Source organism: Papio anubis, chromosome 14 (genome assembly GCF_008728515.1).
Source record: "Papio anubis isolate 15944 chromosome 14, Panubis1.0, whole genome shotgun sequence".
In the NCBI taxonomy this organism is placed as follows: domain Eukaryota; kingdom Metazoa; phylum Chordata; class Mammalia; order Primates; family Cercopithecidae; genus Papio; species Papio anubis.
This window is the reverse complement of record NC_044989.1, coordinates 18,220,268-18,244,916: the sequence shown is the minus strand read 5'-3', so window position 1 is coordinate 18,244,916 and position 24,649 is coordinate 18,220,268. Positions and strand designations below refer to the sequence as shown.

General features: G+C 36.2%; 1 protein-coding gene across 1 annotated transcript; it reads left to right on the top strand.

The window, feature by feature from the left end:
- The first annotated feature begins 230 nt into the window (after nt 1–230).
- Nucleotides 231–22,584, top strand: NT5C1B (5'-nucleotidase, cytosolic IB). The gene is made up of 7 exons (XM_031655495.1): nt 231–881; nt 2,717–2,806; nt 3,136–3,315; nt 3,913–4,075; nt 8,357–8,479; nt 8,884–9,068; nt 21,337–22,584. The coding sequence occupies exons 1-7, from the start codon at nt 852–854 to the stop codon at nt 21,658–21,660; spliced, it is 1,095 nt and encodes a 364-aa protein (XP_031511355.1). The 5' UTR covers nt 231–851; the 3' UTR covers nt 21,661–22,584.
- Nucleotides 22,585–24,649: the final 2,065 nt, after the last annotated feature.

The window sequence follows — 24,649 nt, the reverse complement described above, 5'->3', positions numbered from 1 at the left end:
TTGCCAAAATGAATCACGAACTCATTTGTGGACCCAATCATTTATCCATGTTCACTCTCCCAGACTTTCGGGGGCTTTCCTCAGATCTGGAAACTATTTTTGACAGCTGAGATTTTGTTCTAGACATGGAGTTTAAACCTGAGTTTGAGTTTAGCTTTAGTGTTTAAAGGGTTAAGGATGGGGCAGCCCAGGGTTAAGGGTTAAGGATGGGGCAGCAAAGGTAACATTCTACACTGAGTCTAGCCATGGGGAAAGGACTTTGTCAGTGTCTTCCTCAACAGGTTTTGCCACTGAAAGAAACATGAGACACTAAAGCTAAACTCAAACTCAAGTCTAAACTCCATGTCTAGAACAAAATCCCAGCTGTCAAAGAGAGTCTCTAGATCTGAGGGAAGCCCTCCAAAGTCTGTCTGGCAGAATGAACATGGATAAATGACTGGATCCACAAATGACTCTGCTATTCATTTTGGCAGTACCAGGAAACACACAGCCACAAATGAGATTAATATAATGAATGGGAGAGAAATGCTTAAAAAGATGTAAAAAGAAGGAAGTGGTAATATTGATATTGCTACATATTGAACATCTGAACAATGTTTAGACATCAATTTCCGAAAACAAAGACAATGGCTATGAGCAGATACACTCAAAATGAAGAAATATTTTTTTTTATTTTTTAAGAAAAGGTTAATCACATATTCACAGAGTCAGTTTGTTACTATGGAATCACATATGATGTCATAAATTTGACATTCTAAATGCAAAGCTAGACTGAGCAAGGGAAGTGACAGGAAATGGAGCTGGGGAGACAAAAATCTGGATAACAACAAAAGAATTTCAACAGTTAAAAAATGAGTCAAACATCTCTCAAACAGAAAAAGGTGAGTGAATCGAGTGTCTTAGAATCTTGCCATGGGGCTGAAGAAATGTGGACATCAGTCCATCATTTGCCTCTGCAAAGGCTCTGCAACAACCAAATAATTTCAGATAATGGCTTCATGTAGAGGAAAAGAGAAGGAAGAGAATAAAGGCAATGGAAAGAGCAGAGAAATGGGAAGAAGGAGAAATTTTTAAAAAACGAAGACAGAAAAGAAAAAGATTAAAACATGTAGTATACAAATCATTCCAATAAGTCAGTATTCATTTAGCATATACTCATATGTTAGTAGTAAAAGGTAAAAACAGTGGCTGTCTTTGAAGAAGACAGTAGGAGACAGAACAGACAAAGGACAGCTCATTGCTCTGTAAAAGTATATACAAAAGACACAAGCAACACAGGGCAATATTTCACTCTGGGAACTTCCCCCAGGTCACACGGAGCTGGGTTTTGAAGAACATAAGAGAGAAGAGGAGACCATAAGGAAATAAGGGTGGTGTATGCAGGCAAATACAAGTCACTTGGTATTAGTAGAACACAGTGATAAAGTGTAGAGTGAAGGGCATGCAAGTAGCAGGTACACAGGAATACATCATGAGGCTCCTGGTCGAACCAAGTGAAGAAAGTGTTTATCCAGGAATGAAGCATTACTAGATTTACACCTCGTAAATATTACTCTAAATAAATACGGTGGACAGATCTAGAAGTGGAGAGGATTTAAGGCCATGAAACCTGCTCGAAAGGCTATATTCTAAAAACGTAGTCCCAGGATGGTCAGAGGCCTGGAACAACGCAATGATAATTGAGATAGAAAAAAGGAACTGGATTTAAAATATCATTTGGAATTAGAAGTAAGAGGATATTATGGTGACTGCTATGTATGTGTATAAGGAGGGTGAGGGTTGATGAAAAGATTATAAATTAGTTCAGGAGCCATACAGCTATGCCATTCTCTCATGCAACTAACATTCTCATGCAACTGACATTGATGAGATTTTTCCTGCTGCCAAACATAGAGCTTAAATGGATGACTATAGAGTGCTCTAGCGGATCTTGGTCTAACCTAGAAGTTGTGCTCCTTAAACAGATAAATAACACTAATCTTGATCACATTGCGGCCACTTACTTATCATAAAACAGTTTAAATAATACTCCAATAAGTATCTCCTCCAAATGAAAATGAAAACATAAATATTTGAGTAGAGTTCCACAAAGTGAGTTATCTTCTTGTGCTCTGTTACTTGGTTTTCCCTATCTGTTGTTAATTTGTTGGTAAGAAATCCCTTTCCACTCTACATCTATGAGTAATTACATGATAGGAACAGAAGACATGACTTTCAATAAATTTGTATGAGATTAAGGTCCTTATATTTAGAAATCAAACTAATATTGGTGAGGCTAGATCCACAGAAAATTTGAGCTATAGTGATGATGAAAATGAGAAAAAATTGAATTCTAAATGGTAAGGAAAAATAAGTTTCATAAGTAGCAATCTTCAGAGTAACAGAGAAAAAAAAAACTTATTCTACATAAACAACTTCACAATTCTCTAATATTTCCCATGTTATCAGTCTTTAAACAATAAATGCTTTATATCTCAAATCTATGAACCAACAAATTTCTATATTAAATTTTGTTTATATAATTCTTTTTAATAAAATATGTGTTATCTTTTACTCATTCTTGTTAGAACGGGGGAAACTAAGGTCTAGAGTTTATATCTTTTTATATAAGCAAATAAATAAATTCCATGTTTTCTTTATCCTTGTATTCTTAAAGTCAAGGTTCCTAACGCCCTGAGATTAAAAATTAATAAACATTCTTTGTTTCCATGTCAAGAATGAGCCCGGAATGAGGTCCTCAAAAGAGAGTCTAGAAGCAGAAAAAAGAAAGGAATCTGACAAACAAGGAGTTCGTCTGAGCAATCAGGTGAGCCGATCTCTGTAGCAGAGGTGAGGAAATTAAGGAGCAGAGAGCATAAAGGAAAATGTTAGGGGGCAGGGAGTTCTGGGAGAGAAGACCAAGCTGTTGAGAATTGTATTAAGGCATCCCTAATGTCCTCATGAGGAAGTTAAGGAACTAGGAGAGGTTGGGCCCTGCCTTCCCCTCCATCCATACCCGAGTGTTCACTTAGAATGTGTGGAACCACAGCAGGCTCCTCTGCTCAGCCTACACAGGGAGGAGACTGATCTTTGTTCAAATCAGGGAGGGGAGGGGGTCTGGCCATCGCATTGACCACTTTCTGCACAATCTTTCAGATGAGGCGTGCAGTCAATCCGAATCACTCGCTGAGATGTTGCCCCTTCCGGGGTCACTCGTCGTGTAGACGCTGCCTTTGTGCAGCTGAGGGAACAGCCCTTGGCCCCTGCCGCACAATACGTATTTATATTCACATGTGCCTGTTGTGGGAGCAGGGCCAGCAGATCACCATGATGAGGGTGAGCAGAGATCGCACTACTGATTCTGGAGGGGAACCACAGACAATCTGGGTGAGGGGAAGAATATGGCAAATAGAAATTCTTTTACTTTGCTGCTTCCTGGTCTCCTTCATTCTTGTTTCTCCTAAAAGGAAAGCTTGAGGGCTCCATTCCTTTTAAGCAGCTGCTTTAGAGTCCCCCTGCAACCTCAGTGGGGCATCAGCTGCCCTCACCTTTAGAGTCTGGTAAAAAACGGTGGATATATCATTTCAGCATCAGTTAACAGCCTTATCCTCGAGGGAAGAAGTGAGGAAAAGGGAGGAACAATGGTGAACCATACTAAGTTCCATATACTAGGAGTCACAGTGAAAAAATATGTTTGCATCTTGGTTTTGGATGCTCTTTCAAATGGACCCCCACATAGATGCTCCAAACAGAAGTGAGGACTTGACCAGAGTTAGAACAGTACACAAGAGTTCAGGTTAAGAGTCAATGAGGCCAGGGATCTTCTCACTGGGTGCTGCTATATTCAGCCTGACATGACTATTCTGCAGGCACCTGTATAGAAGGAGTGGGTGACAGGGTTTTACACCCTTGGGTTTCTTCTTTCCATCACAGGGATCACAAGAATCATCACTGCGCAAGACAGACTCTCGAGGGTACCTTGTGCGCAGTCAATGGTCTAGAACATCCCGCAGCCCATCCACCAAGGCTCCATCCATAGATGAGCCTAGAAGCAGGAACACCAGTGCTAAGGTAGAGGTAAAGATGAAAGGGAGGAGTAGATGATAGAATAATAACAATGGTTAACATTTATTGACGCTTTCTATGTGCAAGGCCCTGTTTATGTGCTTTACATGTGTTAGCTAATTTAGCCCTCAGGAGAACTCCCTTCCGCCCATAAATCCCATTTTACCGCTGAGAAAACTGAAGTATAGAGGGAACTTGTTTAAGGTTTCACATTAATAAGTTGTAGAGCTAGCATGAAAACCCAGGGGCTCTAGATCTAGAGGCTGCACACTTCCTCCTTCCTTCCTTAATTCGACAAATAGTTATTAACTGTGATTCTCAGAAGAGAGAAGGAAATGGTCACCACAAGAGAAAAAGAGTGTCAGATTGTGTGGGGCTTTGAGTCTTTAATTAGGCCTGACCACATAAGCAATTAAACAAAAAAAAGTTAGTTTTGAGATTAAGATTTTGGAAGCAGAGCGAATGATCCAGACCCAGCCACTGGGAGAGCATGCATTCCTACCCAATTCATCATCTCTATCGCATTTGACTCAATCATCTAAACAAAAACATCCTTTTTTGAGTCATGTGTGAAACAATCTGAAATCATACATGGATGCCTAATAACTTCTTGCTCACCTTAGTAAAGGAGATTTTTCTCTAGAATAGTCCTTTCCTGTTTAGGAAAATGATTCAATATAACTGTGGTCCCCTGGCACAAGGAGCTCTGAAGGCCCTGGGGAGATGCTCCAGTCTCCCGACAAGCGACTTTCCCAGCCATCACTCTAACATTCACATGGGGAGCGGGGAGAGACATGCCCCAAGGAGATATGTAGAGTGTTCTGGTGAGAATGTCTGGCCCACTTTGCTCATGGAGTTAACTGGAGGTCACACACTAAGGCACTGGCCAAGCAAGATCCATTCTGCACGCCCTCTGTCCTACCTGCAGGCCTCTGACTGAGTAGGTATATGCCAAGCAGGGGACAGAACTTTGCAAACCATGTGTCAGCTGCCTAAGGGGGAGGAGGAGGACTGGGTCCTATCTACTCCAAACAAATAAAAATGTGCGAAATGCTTATGGGGAAGCTAGGGGAGAGAGAATGAAAGCAGACAGTCTCTGTGTCTGTTTAACAGAAATATCAAACGGCTGAAGCCTAGAAATGTCCGGTTCCCTTAAGCCCTACTTAAGGAGCTGAGATGAACCAGCACCCATCCAAGGTCTAGGAATGGAACGGGCAGAAAGGACAGATCCTTGACGGCAGCTGGGCAGAGCTGGCCACAGGGACCCTGGGCAGGCCTCGACTTCAGACGCCCATTGTCTTTAATCCATCTTGAGTTAATTTTTGTATCTGGTGAAAGGAAGGGGTCCCATTTCAATCTTTGGCATATAGCTAGCCAGTTATCCCAGCACCATTTATTGAATACAGAGTCCTTTCCCCATTGCATGTTTTTCTTGACTTTGTTGAAGATCAGATGGTTGTAGGTGTGTGGCTTTATTTCTGGGTTTTCTAACCCATTCCATTGGTCTATGTGTCTGTTTTTGTACTGGTACCATGCTGTTTTAGTTATTGTATCTTTGTAGTATAGTGTGAAGCTTGGTTATGTAATGCCTCCAGCTTTGTTCTTTTTGCTAAGGTTTGCTGTGGCTATTCAAGCCCTTTTTTTATTTCATGTGAATTTCCAAATAGTGTTTTCTAATTCTGTGAAAAATGTCATTGGTAGTTTGATAGGAATAGCATTGAATCTGTAAATTGCTTTGAGCAGTATGGCCATTTTAACAATATTGATTCTTCCTATTCATGATCATGGGATGTTTTTCCATTTGTTTGTGTTGTCTTTCATTTTTTTTCAGCAGTGTTTTGTAATCCTTTTAGAGATTTTTCACCTCCATGGATAGCTGTATTCCTAGGTATTTTAATTTTGTGTGTGGTGATTGCAAATGGGATTGCATTCTTTATTTGGCTTTTAGCTTGAACACTGTTGGTATATAGAAATGCTACTGATTTTGCACATTAATTTTGTATCCTGAAACTGTTGAAGTTATTATCAGAGGTAGGAACTTTGGGACAGAAACTATGGCATTTTCTAGGTGAAAAATCATATCATCTTCCAAGAGAGATAATCTGAGTTCCTCTCTTTCTATTTGAATGTCCTTTTTCATTCTCTTGCCTGACTGCTCTGGCTAGGACTTCAGGACTATGTTGAATACAAATGGTGAGAGTGGGCATCCTTGCCTTATTCCAGTTCTTCTAGCTTTTGCCCATTCAGTATGATATTGGCTCTGGGTTTGTCATAGATGGCTTTTACTATTTTGAAGTATGTTCCTTCAAGGTTGAGGCTTTTATGGGGGAGGGGGTTAACATGAAAGGATGTTAAATTTTATTGACAGCCATTTTTGCATCTATTGAGATTATCATATAGTTTTTACTTTTAGTTCTATTTATTGGATGAATCACATTTATTGATTGGTGTATGTTGAACCAACTATGCATCCTAGGAATAAAGCTTACTTGATCATGGTAGATTAGCTTTTTGATGTGCTGCTGGATTTGGTTTGGTAGTATTTTGTTGAGGATTTTTGCATCTGTGTTCTTCAGGGATATTGGCCTGAAGTTTTCTTTTTTCTGTGTCTCTGCCAGGTTTTGGTATCAGAGTTATGTTGACCTCATAAAATGAATTAAGGAGGAGTCTCTCCTCCATAATCTTTTACAATAGTTTCAGTAGGATTCATACCAGTTCCTATATGTCTGGTAAAATTTGGCTGAGTATCCATCTGGTCCAGGGCTGTTTATGGTTGATAGGCTCTTTATTACTGATTCAATTTAGAAACTTGTTATTGGTCAGTTCAGGGTTTCGGTTTCTTCCTGGTTCAATCTTTGGAGGTTGTATTTTTCCAGGAATTTATCTATTTCTTCTAGGTTTTCTAGTTTCTATGCATAGAGGTGTTTGTAACAATCTGAGGGGTTTTTGTTTTTACTGTTTCTGTGAGGTTGGTAGTAATGTCACTTGTGTCATTTCTGATTGTGTATATTTGGATTTTTCTCTCTTTTTTTCTTTGTTAGTCTAGCTAGCAGTCTATCAATCTTACTGATTCTTTCAAATAACAAACTTTTGGTTTTGTTGATCTTTCGTATATTTTTTCACATCTCAATTTCATTCAGTTCAGCTTTGATTATGGTTCTTTTCTTCAGTTAGCTCTAGGGTTAGTTTTTTTCTTTCTTTTTTTTTCTAGTTCCTCTAGGTGTGATGTTATGTTGTTAATTTGTGATCTTTCTATCTTTTGATAAAGGTGTTTCATGCTATAAACTCCCCTCTTAACAGTGCTTTAGATATGTCCCAGAGATTCTGGTATGTTGTATCTTTATTATCATCAGCTTCAAATAATTTCTTGATTTCTGCCTTCATTTCATTGTTTACCCAAAAGTCATTCAGGAGCAGGTTGGTTGTTTATTTTCCATGTAATTGTATGGTTTTGAGATAGAGCCTTTTTTTTTTTTTTTTTTTTTTTTTTTTTGAGACAGAGTCTCACTCTGTTGCCAGGCTAGAGTCCTGTAGTACGATCTCAAGAGCCACATCTTAATAGACCTTTACAGTAAGTGAGCAGGCTGTAGTTCAAGAAAAAGTACCCTGTTCTAGCCTAGACAAGAGTCAAACACTTGGGCTCAAGTCTGCTCTATGCATCTAAATCAGTGTGTTAGATTAAGTCTTTATGTCTAACTTTCCTTTCCTGTAATGAAGATAATAATACCTTCAGTATGTTTGTGAGAATAAAATGGCATGATCTATGTGAATATACTATGCATATAAACTATAATGTACCAAACACAACCACTATTACATAAAATAGTTTAGGAATTGTAAATATTGGTGCTATAAGATGATTTTAAAAGTTTATTTCTTTTTTTTTTTTTTTTTTTTTTTGAGACGGAGTCTCGCTCTGTCGCCCAGGCTGGAGTGCAGTGGCCAGATCTCAGCTCACTGCAAGCTCCGCCTCCCAGGTTTACGCCATTCTCCTGCCTCAGCCTCCCAAGTAGCTGGGACTACAGGCGCCTGCCACCTCGCCCGGCTAGTTTTTTGTATTTTTTAGTAGAGACGGGGTTTCACTGTGTTAGCCAGGATGGTCTCGATCTCCTGACCTCGTGATCCACCCATCTCGGCCTCCCAAAGTGCTGGGATAAAAGTTTATTTCTAAGGTAACTTTCCTTTAGGTTCACAAATAAAGCCAGTTGAATTTACAAATAAGTTCAGTTATCTGTAAGGTAACTTTTACTTGGATTTACAGCATTTTGTCTTTAATCTCTGTCATAACAAAGTCTTTCTTGTCTGATAATAGGCTTACTGATTGACCGCTTCTGTCTGACTGGCGGGAAAAACCCAATTGGCTATTTGAAGGCATATCTTACCAACTTGTATATTGCTGCAGATTCTGAAAAAGTGCAAGAGGCAATACAAGAAGGTATTAGTCTGATTTTATTCCTCTAGTTAAAAAAGAGGTTTACACTAATGGTTACTTACATTAAGTTTTGCATATGATTATGAGGCTTATGGTCTTGTTGGATATTCTTCTGAAGTTTTTCCACATGGGGCAACACTTAAGTCTGTCCTTTAGAGCTTTGACTTTCCTGGAAATGGACATCCTCAGTAATTGTCCTACAATCCATTTTACATGTTCCCATTCCTATAGAAACAGAGGCAGTGCATAGACAACTGTTCTGAGATCTGTGGTTGTGAAGAGGAGTTGAGCCATCAGGTAATAGCTAGAGAGAAAATATAAGGTCTGGGAGAATTTGTTTTTTTAATGGTAGAAACTATAACTCATGGACCTAAGAAGAGTATTAATCAGTCTCCATAATCTATCAGGTATTGCCTCTGCCACAATGTTTGATGGAGCCAAAGACATGGCTTACTGTGACACCCAGCTCCGCGTAGCCTTTGATGGGGATGCTGTCCTCTTCTCTGATGAGTCTGAACATTTTACCAAGGAGCATGGGCTGGACAAATTCTTCCAGTATGATACATTATGTGAAAGTAAGCCTCTTGCTCAGGTAGGTTCAATGAGTGCTAATTAATTTTTATGTACTTATTTATGTACTTATTTATTTTCTATTCTATATAAATATCAATATTGGTCCATTCTGATGAATGTTTAAGTTATTTTAGGCAGGCCACTCCTTCTTACTGTCTTATCTTTGGAGCTTTCTTTCTTTCTTCCATGAATTGCTCACTTTGATGCATTCACTGCTGATAACTTTATTTTTAATTTTAACCTTATTTTATCTATACTTTTGGAAATGCTTGTATGATCTTCCCATAATAAGAAGTATGCGAGTAACAGGAAATACTACTTATCAATAAGCCACTACTACATAATAAATTCTCAAAATAGTAGGGTCATTTCCAATAGATTAGAGTAAGCATTTGTTGAATCTCTGTCCTTGACTTCAAACTCAAGAAAGGCATTGCTTAATTGAGAAAATATGCACAACTAAGAACTTGAACTGAATCAAATAATGATCCTCAAACAAGTGCAAATTATGAATATGTAATCAAACTGAAACTAAATATTTAGATTTTTTTGGATTAGTGCTGTTGAGTACCTTTCAATCCATCCATGAACCGAAGTGTTAAAATCAAGGTCGAAAATGAACAGAACCTATAACTTTTGAACAAAAGGAAATCTGAGATCAAAATGTCATTTAATCTGAATCTAAACTTATAGGTCTTTTAATTTTATTCTATCAATTTTCCCAAGAAATTTAATTGTCCTTTTTCTCAGTTCTTCCTGAACTTAAGTTAAACTTCAATATTGTTATTTTTATATAAATTTATAAAAGTATGAATAGACTAACTGAAAGTTGAAAAGTTTTTCTACTTTGTCACCTCTCATTAAAGCAAGCAATATTTAAACTATGAGTGTGTGTGTTCAACTTCATACTCTCTTTCTAAATAGCTCCTTTGGAAACCTTAACCTAGTGTTATAAAGTTCCGTATTAACAAAGCTTACTATTGAGAAGAAAATTCTTTGTTATATTTTATATCAGTCTACTCTGCTGAAATTCAGAGCCGTTCACCATTATTGAAATGTGGAAATCCTCCATAAAAAGAACACTTAAACAAAAACACTTCAAAGAAAGCATTGCTTCCAGACAAATGTTAAAGTAGTATTTTCTCATCTGAAGTAAATAATCTAAATTTCTTTTAAATTTTACATTTTTCAGTTCTTTTCTCATGTTGTACTTTGTTATTTTCTTAAGTTTTATTGAGTTACTCTTAATTTTTAAAAGTTGCACATATTTAATGTATACATTTTGATGAATTTGGACATATACATACACACATGATACTGTCACTACAAATAAGGTAATAAACATATCCACCGCTCCCAAAAACTTACTTTTCTCCTTGTCTTTTAAACATTTTTTCGTTTTGTGGTAAGAACACTTAGCATAAGATCTATCCACTAAACAAGTTTTTAAGTGTACAATACCATATTGTTAACTATAGGCACTACATTGTACAGCAGATCTCTAGAATTTATTCATCTTAGCAGGTCTTCCAGGTCTCATCCATTTTGTTACAAATGGTAGTATTTCCTTCTTTTTAAAGGCTGATTAATATTATGTTGTGTCTTATTCCACATTTTCTCTATCCATTCCCCTGATGATGGACATTTGGGTTATTTCCAAATCTTGGCCATTGTGAATAATGTTGTAGTAAACATTGCAGTTTACATAGCTCTTTGAGATCCTGCTTTCATTTCTTTTGGATATACTCAACAGTGGGATTACTGAATCATTTGGCAGTTGTTCTGGTTTTAGTTTTTTCTGAAAAATTTCCATTCTGTTTTCCACAGCGGCTACACAATTTTACATTTCTGCCCACAGTGTATAAGGGTTCCACATTCTCTACATACTCCCCCACCATTTGGTATCTTTGTTTTGTTTTGTCTTCTATAATAGCCATCTTGACTAGTAAAATTTGATATTTGATCGTGGTTTTTATTTGGATTTCTCTGATGATTAATGTGTTGAGTACCTTTTCATATACCCATTGACATTTGTATGTGTTCTTTAGAGAAATGTCTATTCAAGTCCTTTGCCCATTTTTAAGCAGCTTAATTTGTTTTTATTTTGCTGTTGAGTTGTAAGAATTCTTTGTATATTTTGGAAATTAACCCTTATCAGATGTATAGTTTGCAAATATTTTCTCCCATTCCATAGGTTGCCTTTTCACTCTGTTTCCTTTGCTTTGCAGAAACTTCCTAGTTTTATGTATTCTCACTTATTTTTGCTCCTTAAATGGCCTTTTTCTCCCATTAAACAATTAAAATTGTGAATCCCAACTCTACTTATTGCAGGAATACCCAACAAATTTCATGCTTTCCTTTATTATGCAGTACTTCTGCCAGTTTAAAAACCATGCCATTTTTTACATAAAAAAGGTGATTTTCCATAAAGGCCAGAAGGCTTTGCTGGGTGCTCCATTGATGAGAAAGAATCTGTGAGGTACAACTCCTACTGAAGACATTCAAGTATGTTGCTAGTAGGGTGGTGGTTTGGTCATGACAATATCTTAATTTTGTCAAATGGAAGAGGTCTGAAAGTCACCAGCAAATGGGACAGCTGGAGAGGATTAATTGAACAAGTCTGAATGTAGTTTATGAGCCTCCAATCTCCAATGTAGTACAGTGACAAGTAACTGATATCTCCTGATTTGATCCCTATCTCTTGTCTCACCGTTCTGGGATAATGGTCTCTAAGTGTGTGTGTGTATGTGTGTGTGTGTATCCGAATTTTTGAGGTATATTTATATAGAGTAAAATTTATAATTTTAAGTGGATAGTTTTAAGAGTTTTAACAAATATATATAATTGTGAAATAACCACTAACATAAAAATACATACTCAACCGTTTCATTAAATCACTAAATTCCCTCATGTCCCTTTGTAGTCATCCTAGTACCCTATCTCCAGACCCCATCAACCACTACTCATCTGATTTCTTTTTCTATAGTTTTGCCTTTTCCAGGTGTCACATAAATGGAATCATATGGGATGCAATCTGACTTGTTTTATTTATTATAGCATAATGCATGTCATTGCATGTATCAGTACTTGGCTCCTTTTTATTGCTGAGTAGTATTCTATTCTGTGGATGTACCATGTTTTCTTTATTCTTTTACCTGTTGAAGGAGTAGGTCATTTCTAGTCTTTGACATTTATAAATGAAGCTACTTTTAAACATTTGAATACAAATTTCTGTGTAAATATAAGATTTCATTTCATTTTTAAATACCTAGAAGTGGAACTGCTAGGTCATGTGATAAGTAGTATACTGTATCATTATTTGATGAAATACAGTCAAATTATTTTCCCAAATGACCATAACATTTTGCATTCCTAAAAGCAATGCATGATTTTGTTGCTTTGCATTGTTGCTGGCATTTGGTAGTATTGAGTATTTTTCTTTTCTTTCTTTATTTAAGCAATTTTCGTGTTTATAAAAAAAAAAATCTCATTGTAGTTTTAGCTTGCATTTCTTTAATGACCAACGTTACTGAGCATCTTATCAGGTGCTTTTTTCCATCATGTATCTTCTTTGGTGAAGTACCTGTTCAAATCTTTTCCTCATTTTATTGGGTTTTTGCTTTGTTATCGACTTCTGAGAGTTCCTCATATGTTTTGGATACTCATCCTTTATCAGGCATGTGTTTTACAAATATTTTCTCTCAGCCTGTGCTTGTTTTTCATTCTTCTAACATCTTTCAGTGCTTTTCAGTGAGCAGAAACTTATAATTTTGATGAAGTCAGATTTATCAGTTTTTTCTCTTAGAAATTGCACTTTTAATATCATATATAAGAAATCTTTGCCTAATCCAAGGCCACAATGATTATCTCCTGACTTTTTATATAGAAATTTTATGGTTTTAGGCTTTTAATTTAGGATTACGGTCTCTTGTGAGTCAATATGGTATTTGTGCAAAGTACAAGTTGTGGTTCATTTTTCCTGCTTATTCTAATTTCCTGGCTATCTTAATTCTTCAAGCATTATTTGTTGAAAATGGTGACTTTCTGTCTTGTTCCTTTAATATAGATATTCATCCTTTTATCAATATTACATTGTCTTGATTATTGTAGTTTTATAGTAGTTTTTTTTGTTTGTTTGTTTTTTGACGGAGTCTTCGCTCTGTCGCCCAGTCTGGAGTGCAATAGCGTGATCTCAGCTCACTGCAACCTTTGCCTCCCGGGTTCAAGACATTCTCCTGCCTCAGCCTCCTGAGTAGCTGGGACTACTACAGGCGCCTACCACCACACCCAGTTAATTTTTCGTATTTTTAGTAGAGACTAAAATACCATATTGGCCAGGCTGGTCTCGAACTCCTGACCTTGTGATACACCCACCTCAGCTGCCCAAAGTGCTGGGATTACAGGCCTGAGCCACTGCGCCTGGCTACAATAGTTCTTAGGACCAGGTGGTGTGAGTACTTCAACTTTGTTAAAATTTAAAAAAACAAAACAAAACAAAAACAACAAAAAAATATATATAGAGAGAGAGAGAGAGACAGTACAGTCTGATTCCCTTGCACTTTCATATAGATTTATGAAGTGTATCTATTTCTGGGGGAAAATTTTTGTGAGAATTTTTATTTTTATTTTTGTTTTATTTATAGCTAGAGCTTGAGATAATAGATATCTTAATAATATTGAGTCTTTCTTTCCATGGACATGGTATTCTCCTCTCCTCATTTATTTAGAACATTTAATTTTTTTTTTTTAGTCTTTTGTAGGTTTCAGCACACAGATATTGCATTTTTTTATTTATACCTATGCATTTTGTAATATTTTGGTACTATCATAAATGGTACTTTTAAAATCCTTACTATCCAATTATTTATTGCTAATATATAGAATCACAATTGGTTTTTGTATTCTGCAACCTTGTTCAATTTCCTTGTTAGTTCTCACAACAATTTTGTAGATTGAGATTTTCTAAGTCAATAATAATGTTGACTGTGACTAAAGACAGTTTTATTTCTGTGTTTCCATGCTGTATATCTGTTATTTATCATTCTTGACTTTTTACCTTGCTAGTACATCCAGTACAATGTTCAGAACAGTGATGAGGGTGGACACCCTTGCCACGTACCCAGATCTTAGGGGGACATCAGTCTTTCACTCCTAACTGTTATCCATAGGTCTTTTCTAGATGCCTTTTTTTCAGGTTGAGGGAGTTACCTTCTCTTTCTAGTTTTTTGAGAGTTTTTATAATAAATGAAGGTTGAATTTTGACTATGCCTGATTTGCATCTATTGAGAAAAATCATGTGGTTTCTCTCCTTTAGTCTGTTGAGGTGTAAATTACATTAATGGATTTGTAAAAGCTGAGGCAGCTTTGCGTTGTTGGTATTAATTCAAGTTGGTCATGTGGTATTATCCTTTTCATATATCGCTGAATCCAATTTGTTAATATTTTGTATTATTTATTCATTTATGTCTTCATGTTCATCCTCTACAGTTTTATTCTCTTGTAATACCTTAATCTGACTTTAGTAACAGGGTAGTACTACCTTCATAAAATGTGATACAAACTATTTAAAATGTTTGGTAGAATTTTTCAAAGAAGCCATCTGGGCCTGAACTTTTTTCTTTGTTGGAAGGCTTTTAACTACTGATTCAATTATTTTGGTAGCTATAGAACTTCCATTTATCTTTTTCTTCCTTTTCTCATTCTTTTCTTCTCTCTGTTTATGAGCTTATGTTTTTCAAGGAATTTGTTCATTTAAATGACTGAATTTATGGGCATAAACTTTTACAGTGTTTTACTAATATGTTTTTAATATTTGTAGGATCCTTAGTGATGTGTCCCCACTTTTATTTCTGATACTAGTAATTTGTGTCTTTTCTTTTTTGTTGTTGTTTTTCTTGGTCAGTTTGGCCAGAGGTTAATCAATTTTCCTGAGCCAGCTGTTCCTAAGTTTTTAAATGTGGAAGCTGAGATTGTTCATTTGAAACCTCTCTTCTAATATAAGCACTTAATGCTATAAATGTTCCTCTAAACACTGCTGTAGTTGCATCCCACAAATTTTGATAGATGATTTTTTTTTTATTTAATTCAAAATATATTTTTAAAATTTCTCTGTGATTTCCTCTTTGACCCACAGGTCACTTAGAAGTAGGTTATTTAATTATCATATATTTGGAGTTTATTCAGATATCTTTCTATTGTTGAAACAAAGCTTAACTCTTTTGTGTTGTAATTAGAAAATATATTTTGTATCTCAATTATTTAAATTTATTGCGGTATGTTTTATGCCCAGAATATGGTCTATCTTGATGAATATGTCATGTGTATTTGAAAAGAATATTCTGTTGTCATGAAATATTCTATAAATGTCAATTAGATTATGTAAATTAATTCAGGTAATATTGCTTGGGTTTTTTATATTGTCAGTAATTTTCTGTCTATTTGTTTTACCTACTATTGAGAAGGCAGTGTTGAAATCTCCAAATATATTTGAGAACTTATCTATTTATCCTTTCAATTTTATCAGTTTTACATCAGTGTATTTTGCATCTTTGATTTTAGGTGTCCACATATTTAGGATTATTATATTGTCTTAATCTTAATTAATACCTTTAATCTAATTAATACCTTAATTAGATTAAAATACTAATCTTAATTAATACCTTAATTATATTATGTATATTATATAATACATAATATAATTTATATATAATACATAATATTAATAAGGTATTAAGATTAGTATTTTAAGATATGTATATATTTAAGATATGATTATATTAAGATATGTATATTATATAATACATAATTATGTAATATTCATCTGATACTCATATAATCATTCCAGCTTTTTGGGGGGGTTAATGTTTGTATGATATGATTTTTCTATACTTTTATCTATGCCTTTATATTTAAATTTTGTTTATATTTAACTTATTTTTCTTATAGATATTACAGTTGGTACTGCTATTTATACAATCTGGCAATCCCTGTGTTTTAATTGCTATTTTTAGGATGTTTAAATTTAACATGATCATAGCTTTGGTTGGATTAAAATCTACTATCTTCCTATGCTTTCTCTGTGTTCCAACCATTCTTAGTTTCCTTTTCCTTTTCTTTTTTCCCCTATTTACTTAAGAATTTACTGTGTGTTTTTACATGCTATTTTATCTCCACTATTGGCTTATGACTCATTTAAAATTTCTATTAGTTACTCTAGTGTTTACAATATGCAACTTTAAGTAATCACCATGTATTGTCAAACAATGTTATACTCTATAACATCATATGTGCGGTAAGAACCTTGCAACAACGAACTGCCAAACTCTCCCTCTCCTGTTTTGTGCTACAGTTGTCGTATATTTTTATTTTATCTATGCTATAAACTCTCTATACTTTGCTACTGTGAATGCTGAAAATGTGAAACAGGTCTCAGTAAATTTAGAAAGTTTATTTTGCCAAGGTTGAGGATACGCATGCATGACACAGCCTCAGGAGGATCTGATGACATGTGCCCAATATGGTTAGAGCACAGTTTGGTTTTATCCATTTTAGGGAGACATGAGATATTTATTAATCAACATATGTAATATGAACATTGGTGTGGTCTGGAAAGGGAGGACTCCAGGCAGGTTTGAGTTTCTGATTAGCCCCTCCAAAGAAGGCAATCCTATATGTAGTTATCTCAGTGAGCATAGCAGTGACTTTGAATAGAATGGAAGGCAGATCGTCTCTAAGCTGTTCCAGGCTTAACTTTTCTGTTTAGCTTAGTGACTTGGGGACTGCAACACTTATTTTTCTTTTCCACTACTATTTCTGTTTTTGGTAATTAAATACCTTCTACTAAATAAGGATGAGGCAAAATATGTATTTCATATTCGAATTCCTTTTAATCATTTTCAGAGAGCTTCCTTTCTTTGTGTAGATCAGGTTTTTCTCTGTTATCATATTCCTTCTGCCAGGAGATCTTTTGTTTTATTTTGTTTTCTTTAACATTTCATGTAGTACAAATCTACTGGTACTGAATCTGTTTTTCTTTGCCTAAAAAGTCTTAACCTTATTTATTTTTTAAAACCATATTTTATTTTTACTGAATGTAATATTCTGGGCTTACTATGTTTTTCTTCCAGCACCTTAAAGATGCTTTTCCATTGTCTTCTCATTTGTGTAGATTCTGACGACAAATGTTATGAATTTTGTATCTTTAGTCCTTAGTATGTAATGTGTCTATTTTTCTCTGACTGCCTTCATAATTGTCTATATTTCCTTTGGCTTGAATATGAGAGGGGAGTGTAAGAGTGTGTGTGTGTGTGTGTGTGTGTATATATGTGTGTGTGTGTCCCACAGCATTTCAATACTCTGGGTTTTTTTCCCCACTCTTTCTTTTTCTCTTTCTCTCTTTTCAGTTTGGGCAATTTCTATCAACTTGTCTTCAAGTTCACTCATTCTTTCTTTAGCTGTGTTGAGTCTACTGATACATCCATTAGGCACTCTTTATATAGTTCCATTCAACTCTCTTATCATTTCAATCTCTTTGCCAAAATTGCCAAAATTGCTAGTCTACTCATGTATGGTATCCACCTTTAAAGCATACATTTAAATATATTAATCACAGTTATTTTCAATTCCCGCTGTTATATTTGTGATATCTGGGTCATAAGTCTAGTTCTTTTAATTTCTCCTGAAAGTAGATTGTTCATTTTGTTTTGTTCTGTTTTACTGTAGGACTAGCAATTATTGTGATAGATTGAATCAATCAAATCAGGTGTTAAACTTGTTTTAGATTTTGTGGTTGCTATGGTTATCTTCATGGCACCACAAGATCCAAGCTTGTCTGGTATCAACTTTGCCAGAGGGTTTTTCTCCAGATTTCTAGTCGACTTTCAGCAGTAGGCCTTCCCTGTGTGTCTGCTGCAGAGAAGGTCTCCTCGTTCTTACCCCTTCCCAGCTATTTCTTCTATCTTCCTAGGGCTTGGGGATGAACATTCTCCTGGATCTTGCCATGCCCCAGTGATAGCCAATATCTAATGGTACCAATCCTTGATAGTCTCTTATCCTCCCAAAGTTAGAATGTTTTCTTCTGTAACAGTGGATCTTTACTCATGCCGTGGAGGATAACAGTGTTCGAAGCCCTTCTAGCAGTCTAAGCTCTTTGTTTCTGAGGGTATAAGCAACTGGGGGAGTTTTAGTCTTTGCCCCCAGTGGCAACTGCTCCCCTCCTCCACACCTGTACCATCAAGGATGGCTTTATTCTATCACCCTACTGCCTGCAGTCTTTGTCATCAGCATCTAGTGAAGTCCATGGAGAAAAGCCTAAAAGAGAGTGTGTACTTCTCGTGCCTGTGGATCCCAGGGCTTCTATGCTCTCTCATTGGTGCACCCTAGTTCTTTCTCAATGTCTTTTTTAAATTACTTGAATTGCTTGTACTTGCTTGTATGGAATCTGGTATAACTTTTTTCAACACTCTACCAAAAGTACACAGTTCTTGCACTCCACATCTTCTTGAAGATGCCTGTTTTTCCCTAGTTTTCATGCTAGTTGGTTACCCTACAATCTCAGCTCTTTGATGGGCTCAAGAAAAGTTATTTTTTAGATTGGAGTTTTCTCGTTATCAGGGTTGGAGTAACAGTCTTTCCCTAGTATTTGCTTTTTCTAAGTTTCCCTAGTAATTTTATATTTTTATTGATAAATTATATGCTGTACTACTGTGCAAATATATAAATTACAAAACATACCCCAAAATAGAAGTAAAAGAGAATGAGATTGATACTTGATTTGAATATGGTGATATAAACTCAGCATTCTCTGTTTCTTCCATTTGGAAATCATCCAAAAACAGCAAGGGAAACTGTGCCCCTCTGTGTTTTAAAGACTAACTGCAATGATGGTAGCTCCTGCCAACAGTCACTATGAGTTTGCTGCTCTTGTCAAAAAAACAGTCCCAGTTTTTTCACCTATATGTTTGGCCTCTTACCATGAGAAAGTATATTTACTTGTTTTTTCCTAAGATATACAGCCTTAAAGAAAATTTAAGTAAATGGTTACACAATAAGTCGTGTTTACAGAAAACAGTTTGTTTCCATGACAGCAAAGAAGGGAGCCTTTGAATCATGAAAACAAGTCAGTCTCCAAATATTCCCATTGACCTTCCCCTAGAAACCCACCAATTGTCCCAAGAAAAACCAGTCTACTTCAGTACAAGTAATAATAAAAAGAGAACTGACATTGAATACATTCAAAGATACTATGAGAAAAAGGCAGATTAAAAAAGAACAAAATCTAATAACAGATGAAGAGCTCTTACAAGAAAAAGTTGACATAATACAGATAATTATGACTGAACATTTGTCATGACTTTTAAAGACTTAAAGCAAGATCATAAAGTAAAAATGCAATAATCAAGGAAGAGATGATAAAATGTGACAGTTATAGAATGCTGTAAATCTTTCCTCCCTTCCAATAGAGATATTACCCATCTGGTACAGATTAAAAATACAATTACATATAGAAAAATGACAGAAATAGATAACAGGTAAAGAAGACCCAGCATATGCCTAAGTAGAATCCCTGAAGAAGAACTTTAAAATCATGTTGGGAGGGGAATTGATGTTAAATATAAAGATGCAAATTAATGTAAAAATATAAATTAAAAACTGATAAATTATCAAAAGATATTTATATATTAAATGATTAAAATATTAAATATTAAAAGCCCATATTGTGTGATAGAGGTATAGAATCAAAATGACCATCACTGAGAGGCCTAGTGAAATTATTGGGCTTCAAAATGAAGAAATAATTATTTGGGCTGCCTACTCATATAAGTGGTGGAAGAGGTGGGATGGGAAACAAGAGGCCCTCAAACTTCTCAAGAGCAGCATTCAAAAGCAAAAGACAGTGGAGCACTACTTATAAGATCTTGTGGAGAATCTTATATATAAATCATGTATTCTATATCCAGCCAAAAGTTTATTCAAGGACAGAGGAAACAGATATACAGTTGAGAATATACCATATTCTCAGGGATTATTACCATAAGATGTTTTTGAGAAAATTAGTACCACAGGACAAATTTTGGCCAACACGTGGAGGACTAGAAGCACAAAGGCACAAACATTCATGTAATATAGTTAACCATAGAATTCGAACTAAAACAACTGTACAAAAGAACAAATTTGTATGATGCACAAATTATATAACTAACAAAAAATGGAAAAATATGGGGAAAGAAGGTCTACAGAAGAAGTATGCTGGAATTTTCAGTTACAATAGCCAATCAAAGGATGAAATGTAAACTTGATAAATAGAAATAAAACAAAATGTAATAATGCAAAAGTAAATAAACACCAAGGAAAAGTAAATAAATGACTAAAATTAGATGGTGGAGAAGAAATAGAGGACTACAGACACATTGAAGAAACACCCTGCTTTCATTATTTCTCATTATGAAGAATAATAGATCTGGGATTCTTTTTAAAAATGAGGACTGAGGGTACTATAAAAGGTTATAGTTGTAAAGGTAATTTATAGAAGGAAATAATGTAAACCTTCTTAAATGTCAGAAGAACCACCCATATACAACTACAAAGAAGAAAGACACAGATTATTGAACAATCCTTTAAAATCTTTAAAACATGGAAAATGCAATAAAAACCACAAGACAGAAACAATCTCAAGTATATTTGTAATATAAATAAATGTAAATGAACAAAAACAACTATTGTCTTAAAAAATAAGATTTTCAGGTTGTATCACATAGCAAAATCCAATTCTAGGCTCTACGCAAGAGATACTAAAACTAAGTGTTTGGAAAGGTTAAAAATGAAAGACACAGTTAGATTCAAGTCAAACAGCATTAAGCTAGACAAAAGCATATACTTTATAAAGTTAAAATGCACATTCACAAAAAGCAAATTAAAAGAGTAGTGCTTTGGTAACTAATTAGAGTTTATTTAGAGTGACCCGCTATTCCAGCTTACCATGGATAGTTTATGTCTGTTGTCCTGGCTTAATTATTTATTGAACATTCTTTCATATTTAAAGTATATAGGTTTACATGTTAAATCATATGGTCATTTTAGGCACATTCCAGGAATGCAAGGATGGTTCCATATCAGACAACATATTCACATAAATTCCTATCGAATTTTAGCCTTTTGCCATCAGCTTCATAACACTGCATGTCATGCTGTATTATATCCTTTGTATTGTACCTTATGGGTCTCTGCTTTTTAGTCTTCACTTTCTTTGGCTCACTGTATCACAGCTGTGATATATGTTCCTTTTACAGGGTCCCCTGAAAGGCTTTCTGGAAGATTTAGGCAGACTGCAAAAGAAGTTCTATGCCAAAAATGAACGGTTACTTTGTCCTATCAGGACCTACCTGGTTACAGCTAGGAGTGCAGCCAGTTCAGGCGCCCGTGTGCTGAAGACCCTTCGACGCTGGGGTCTAGAGATAGACGAAGCTCTTTTCCTTGCTGGAGCCCCCAAAAGTCCCATCTTGGTGAAGATCCGGCCCCATATCTTCTTTGATGACCACATGTTCCACATTGAAGGGGCACAGAAGTTAGGTTCCATGGCAGCTTATGGCTTTAATAAAAAATTCAGTAGTTAGGGGCAGGGAGGAGAAATAAAGTGGTAATAGTCTGGTATTACAGAAGCCACTTCTTTTGACTCTCTAGGATTATTAGATAGGTATTTCAGAAAATTGGACCTTAAAACTTAGCTTCTTTGGAAAGATTTCCTCTTGATATTTTGGAAAACCTTTTGAACCCTCAAGTTACCATCAAACTACTTCTCTTTGAACTACCAATACTGTTGAATGTCATTGCATCTATCTCTGTGTAAGCTATAATGATGACTCTTTAAGATGTTTAGAACTTGAATATTTGCATGCTTAAGGGACTGTTTTAGAAGCTTACTTAGTTTCATGAAGCACTGCTCATTTTTGGATGTTTGTAGATAACAATGAATTGTTACCCATCAGCATTGTAGAATAGTGTCTTCAAAGGTAGAAGGAGTATGGTTAAGTACACTCTTGAAAACTGGACCTTTGTATTCTGTGACTGCTATGGCCAGCCCTTTAAACAAAGCAAAATGAGAATTTCACTCTACCTGCATAACAATTTTGATACTGCTCATTTAGAAATAAATCATCTGGTTGTTCCTCCAGGGTACTTTCTAAGATAAGCCTTAAACAGAAACTCTTAAGAAAGGTTCTCTGAAAATTACTTGGTGGGTTAAATGCCTCTGGTCCACAGAGTTTCATATTTGAAGTCTCTGGCTTTGGGCCTGGCAGGCTGGCACATCCATATTTGTATGAAAAAAAAAAAAAAAAAAAAAAAAAAGACCCTATGCTACCACTTCAAAATGTGACATGAAGTGTAGAATCCTGGTCCTTCATTGTCATTCTCATGTGATTTTTGTTTTGTTTTCAACAAAAATTGGTTGGTCATTAAATATATGTTAGGCACAGTGACCTGGTTATTTTCACATGTTACTTCATTTTCTTATCAAATTAAATGTTTGTTACATAGTATTATTATTACCTTCCTTTTTATCAATGAGGAGCCTAAGATTCAAAAAGGTTAATTAGATAGCTTGTTTAAGGATATGGAGCTAATGAGTGTTAAGACTAATTAGATTCAAATTCAAATCTTACTTCAAAAGTTATAATGAGGTCTCTTTCCTCCCTTCCAAATAGAGTTATTAATTTCATTGCCTTTGGACCCATCTGGTACAGATTAATCATTTCATTAAGTTCCATGCATAAACTACACAGCAGTTACACCGCAGGTCTAAGGATTCCTCCCTCCTCTTTTCCTCCTACCCTTTCCTGCTCTCTCTACCTCCACCTTCATCTCTACTCCACCTGGACATATGTATTCTACCCCGACTCTAGATGAGAGAAGACCACAGCTGAAACACATCCTCTGATGCTCTCTAATTTTATGTAAACCAGTCCAAAATATATCAGTTGTGACACATGACACTTACTGAGTACCTACCATTTTGTAGGTGTCCTCCCATGCAAAGACCACAAGAGGTATGCAGGCAAAACCCTATCCTCTAGGAAACTGAAAACCTTAACTATCTGGTCAAGGAAGTCAAATGTGCAAACTCAAACAGTCAACACTAGAAGGCTGTTTGTCTTCAGTGCCAGTGAGGGTCACACATGAAGGGAGCAGAGATCTTCATAGGCTGGAAGTGGTCATAATAGACTTGAGGTAGCCTGTAATTTTGATGGATGGGCAAGATGTGGATGGGAAGAAAGGACAATAAAGTGGAAACAGATATGCTGGGGGATCACTGAGTTTGAGTAGCAGCTTCAAATTGGGGATAGGGTGGTGTAGGACCACCTCTCATGATTCCTGTTCCTGGTGCCTTGTGTAATCCCCAGTAAGAGTGCTCTTTCCCACCTCTGAGCTCCATTCTCATTAATCATAAGAAACCTCCTGGAATCCATCCCTTTTTCTTTGTATTCTGACTATTGCATGTTACATCCTTCCCAAATGTAAGGGAGTGGAAGATGGATTATCACAATTATAGGGGAGTTTGTCTCAAACTATACAAGCTGTGGCTCTTTTTCCTTGTGTGAAGAACCTGCAATGGGTGGAGGGTGGGAAGTGGGAGATCACAGTTCCAGAAAGTAAGCACCCTGAGAGCAGAAATGGTGTCCCATTTCTCTGTGGCTCTAACAGGGAACAGGCCAGGCACATATTGGATGGAGAGGCAGATGAACGAATGAGTCTTTAAAAGTAGCTTCGTCTACAGCTATGAAATTTGTAGCTTGAAGATAGGTCCCTGTGACACTAACCCTGATATTAATGAGGCATTTTACAGTGAGCCAAGCACTTTGCCTTCCATCGTTGTGTGTAATAGTCCTATGGAGAGGGCAGGGAGGCATTTGTAAATGGCCTGCTCAGAAGCCTATATTTACAATAAGTCCAACCTTTTCCCACTGTACCTCTGCCAGTGTCAAGATCATTTGAAGATGATTTTCTTTTTTTTAGTAGGGACCAGTGACAGAATGCCTTGTTCAGTGGTTCTCAAAGTGTGGTTCCCAGATCTGCAGCAGCAGCACCTGGGAACTTGTTAGAAGTGCAAATTATCAGGCCCCATCCTGTACCTATTGAATTAGAAACCCTAATACTGGGGCCCTGGTTTTTTGTTTTCGTTTTGTTTCATTCCCCTGCCCCGAACCCCCACCGCAAGTCCTCCAGGTGATTCTAATGTGCATTTAAGTTTGAGAACTACTCGCCCATTCTATTTCCAACTGATTCATGTTGCTTAATTCTTTGTCTCATCTATGAAAAACAGTCCTACCTCAGACTTCAGCTTGTCAGGGCCCATTCCCCAGACTGGTGAGTTGAACTGAATTTACAAGTCCCAGGAGCCCTCAAAGGAAAACACACGAAATGCCCTGAGGAGTGGCATTTGTAACAGGGCCTGTACAGAGATCTGTAATTCAAAGTACTCATCAGGCATTCCCACGGGGAAGTGCGCCCCAACTCTGGGATTTCAATACGCATGAACCCCAGCAGCCTGAACACGGTGCTGGGTGCCCAGCCTCCATCATTAAGCTGGGAGCAGGTTTCACGGAC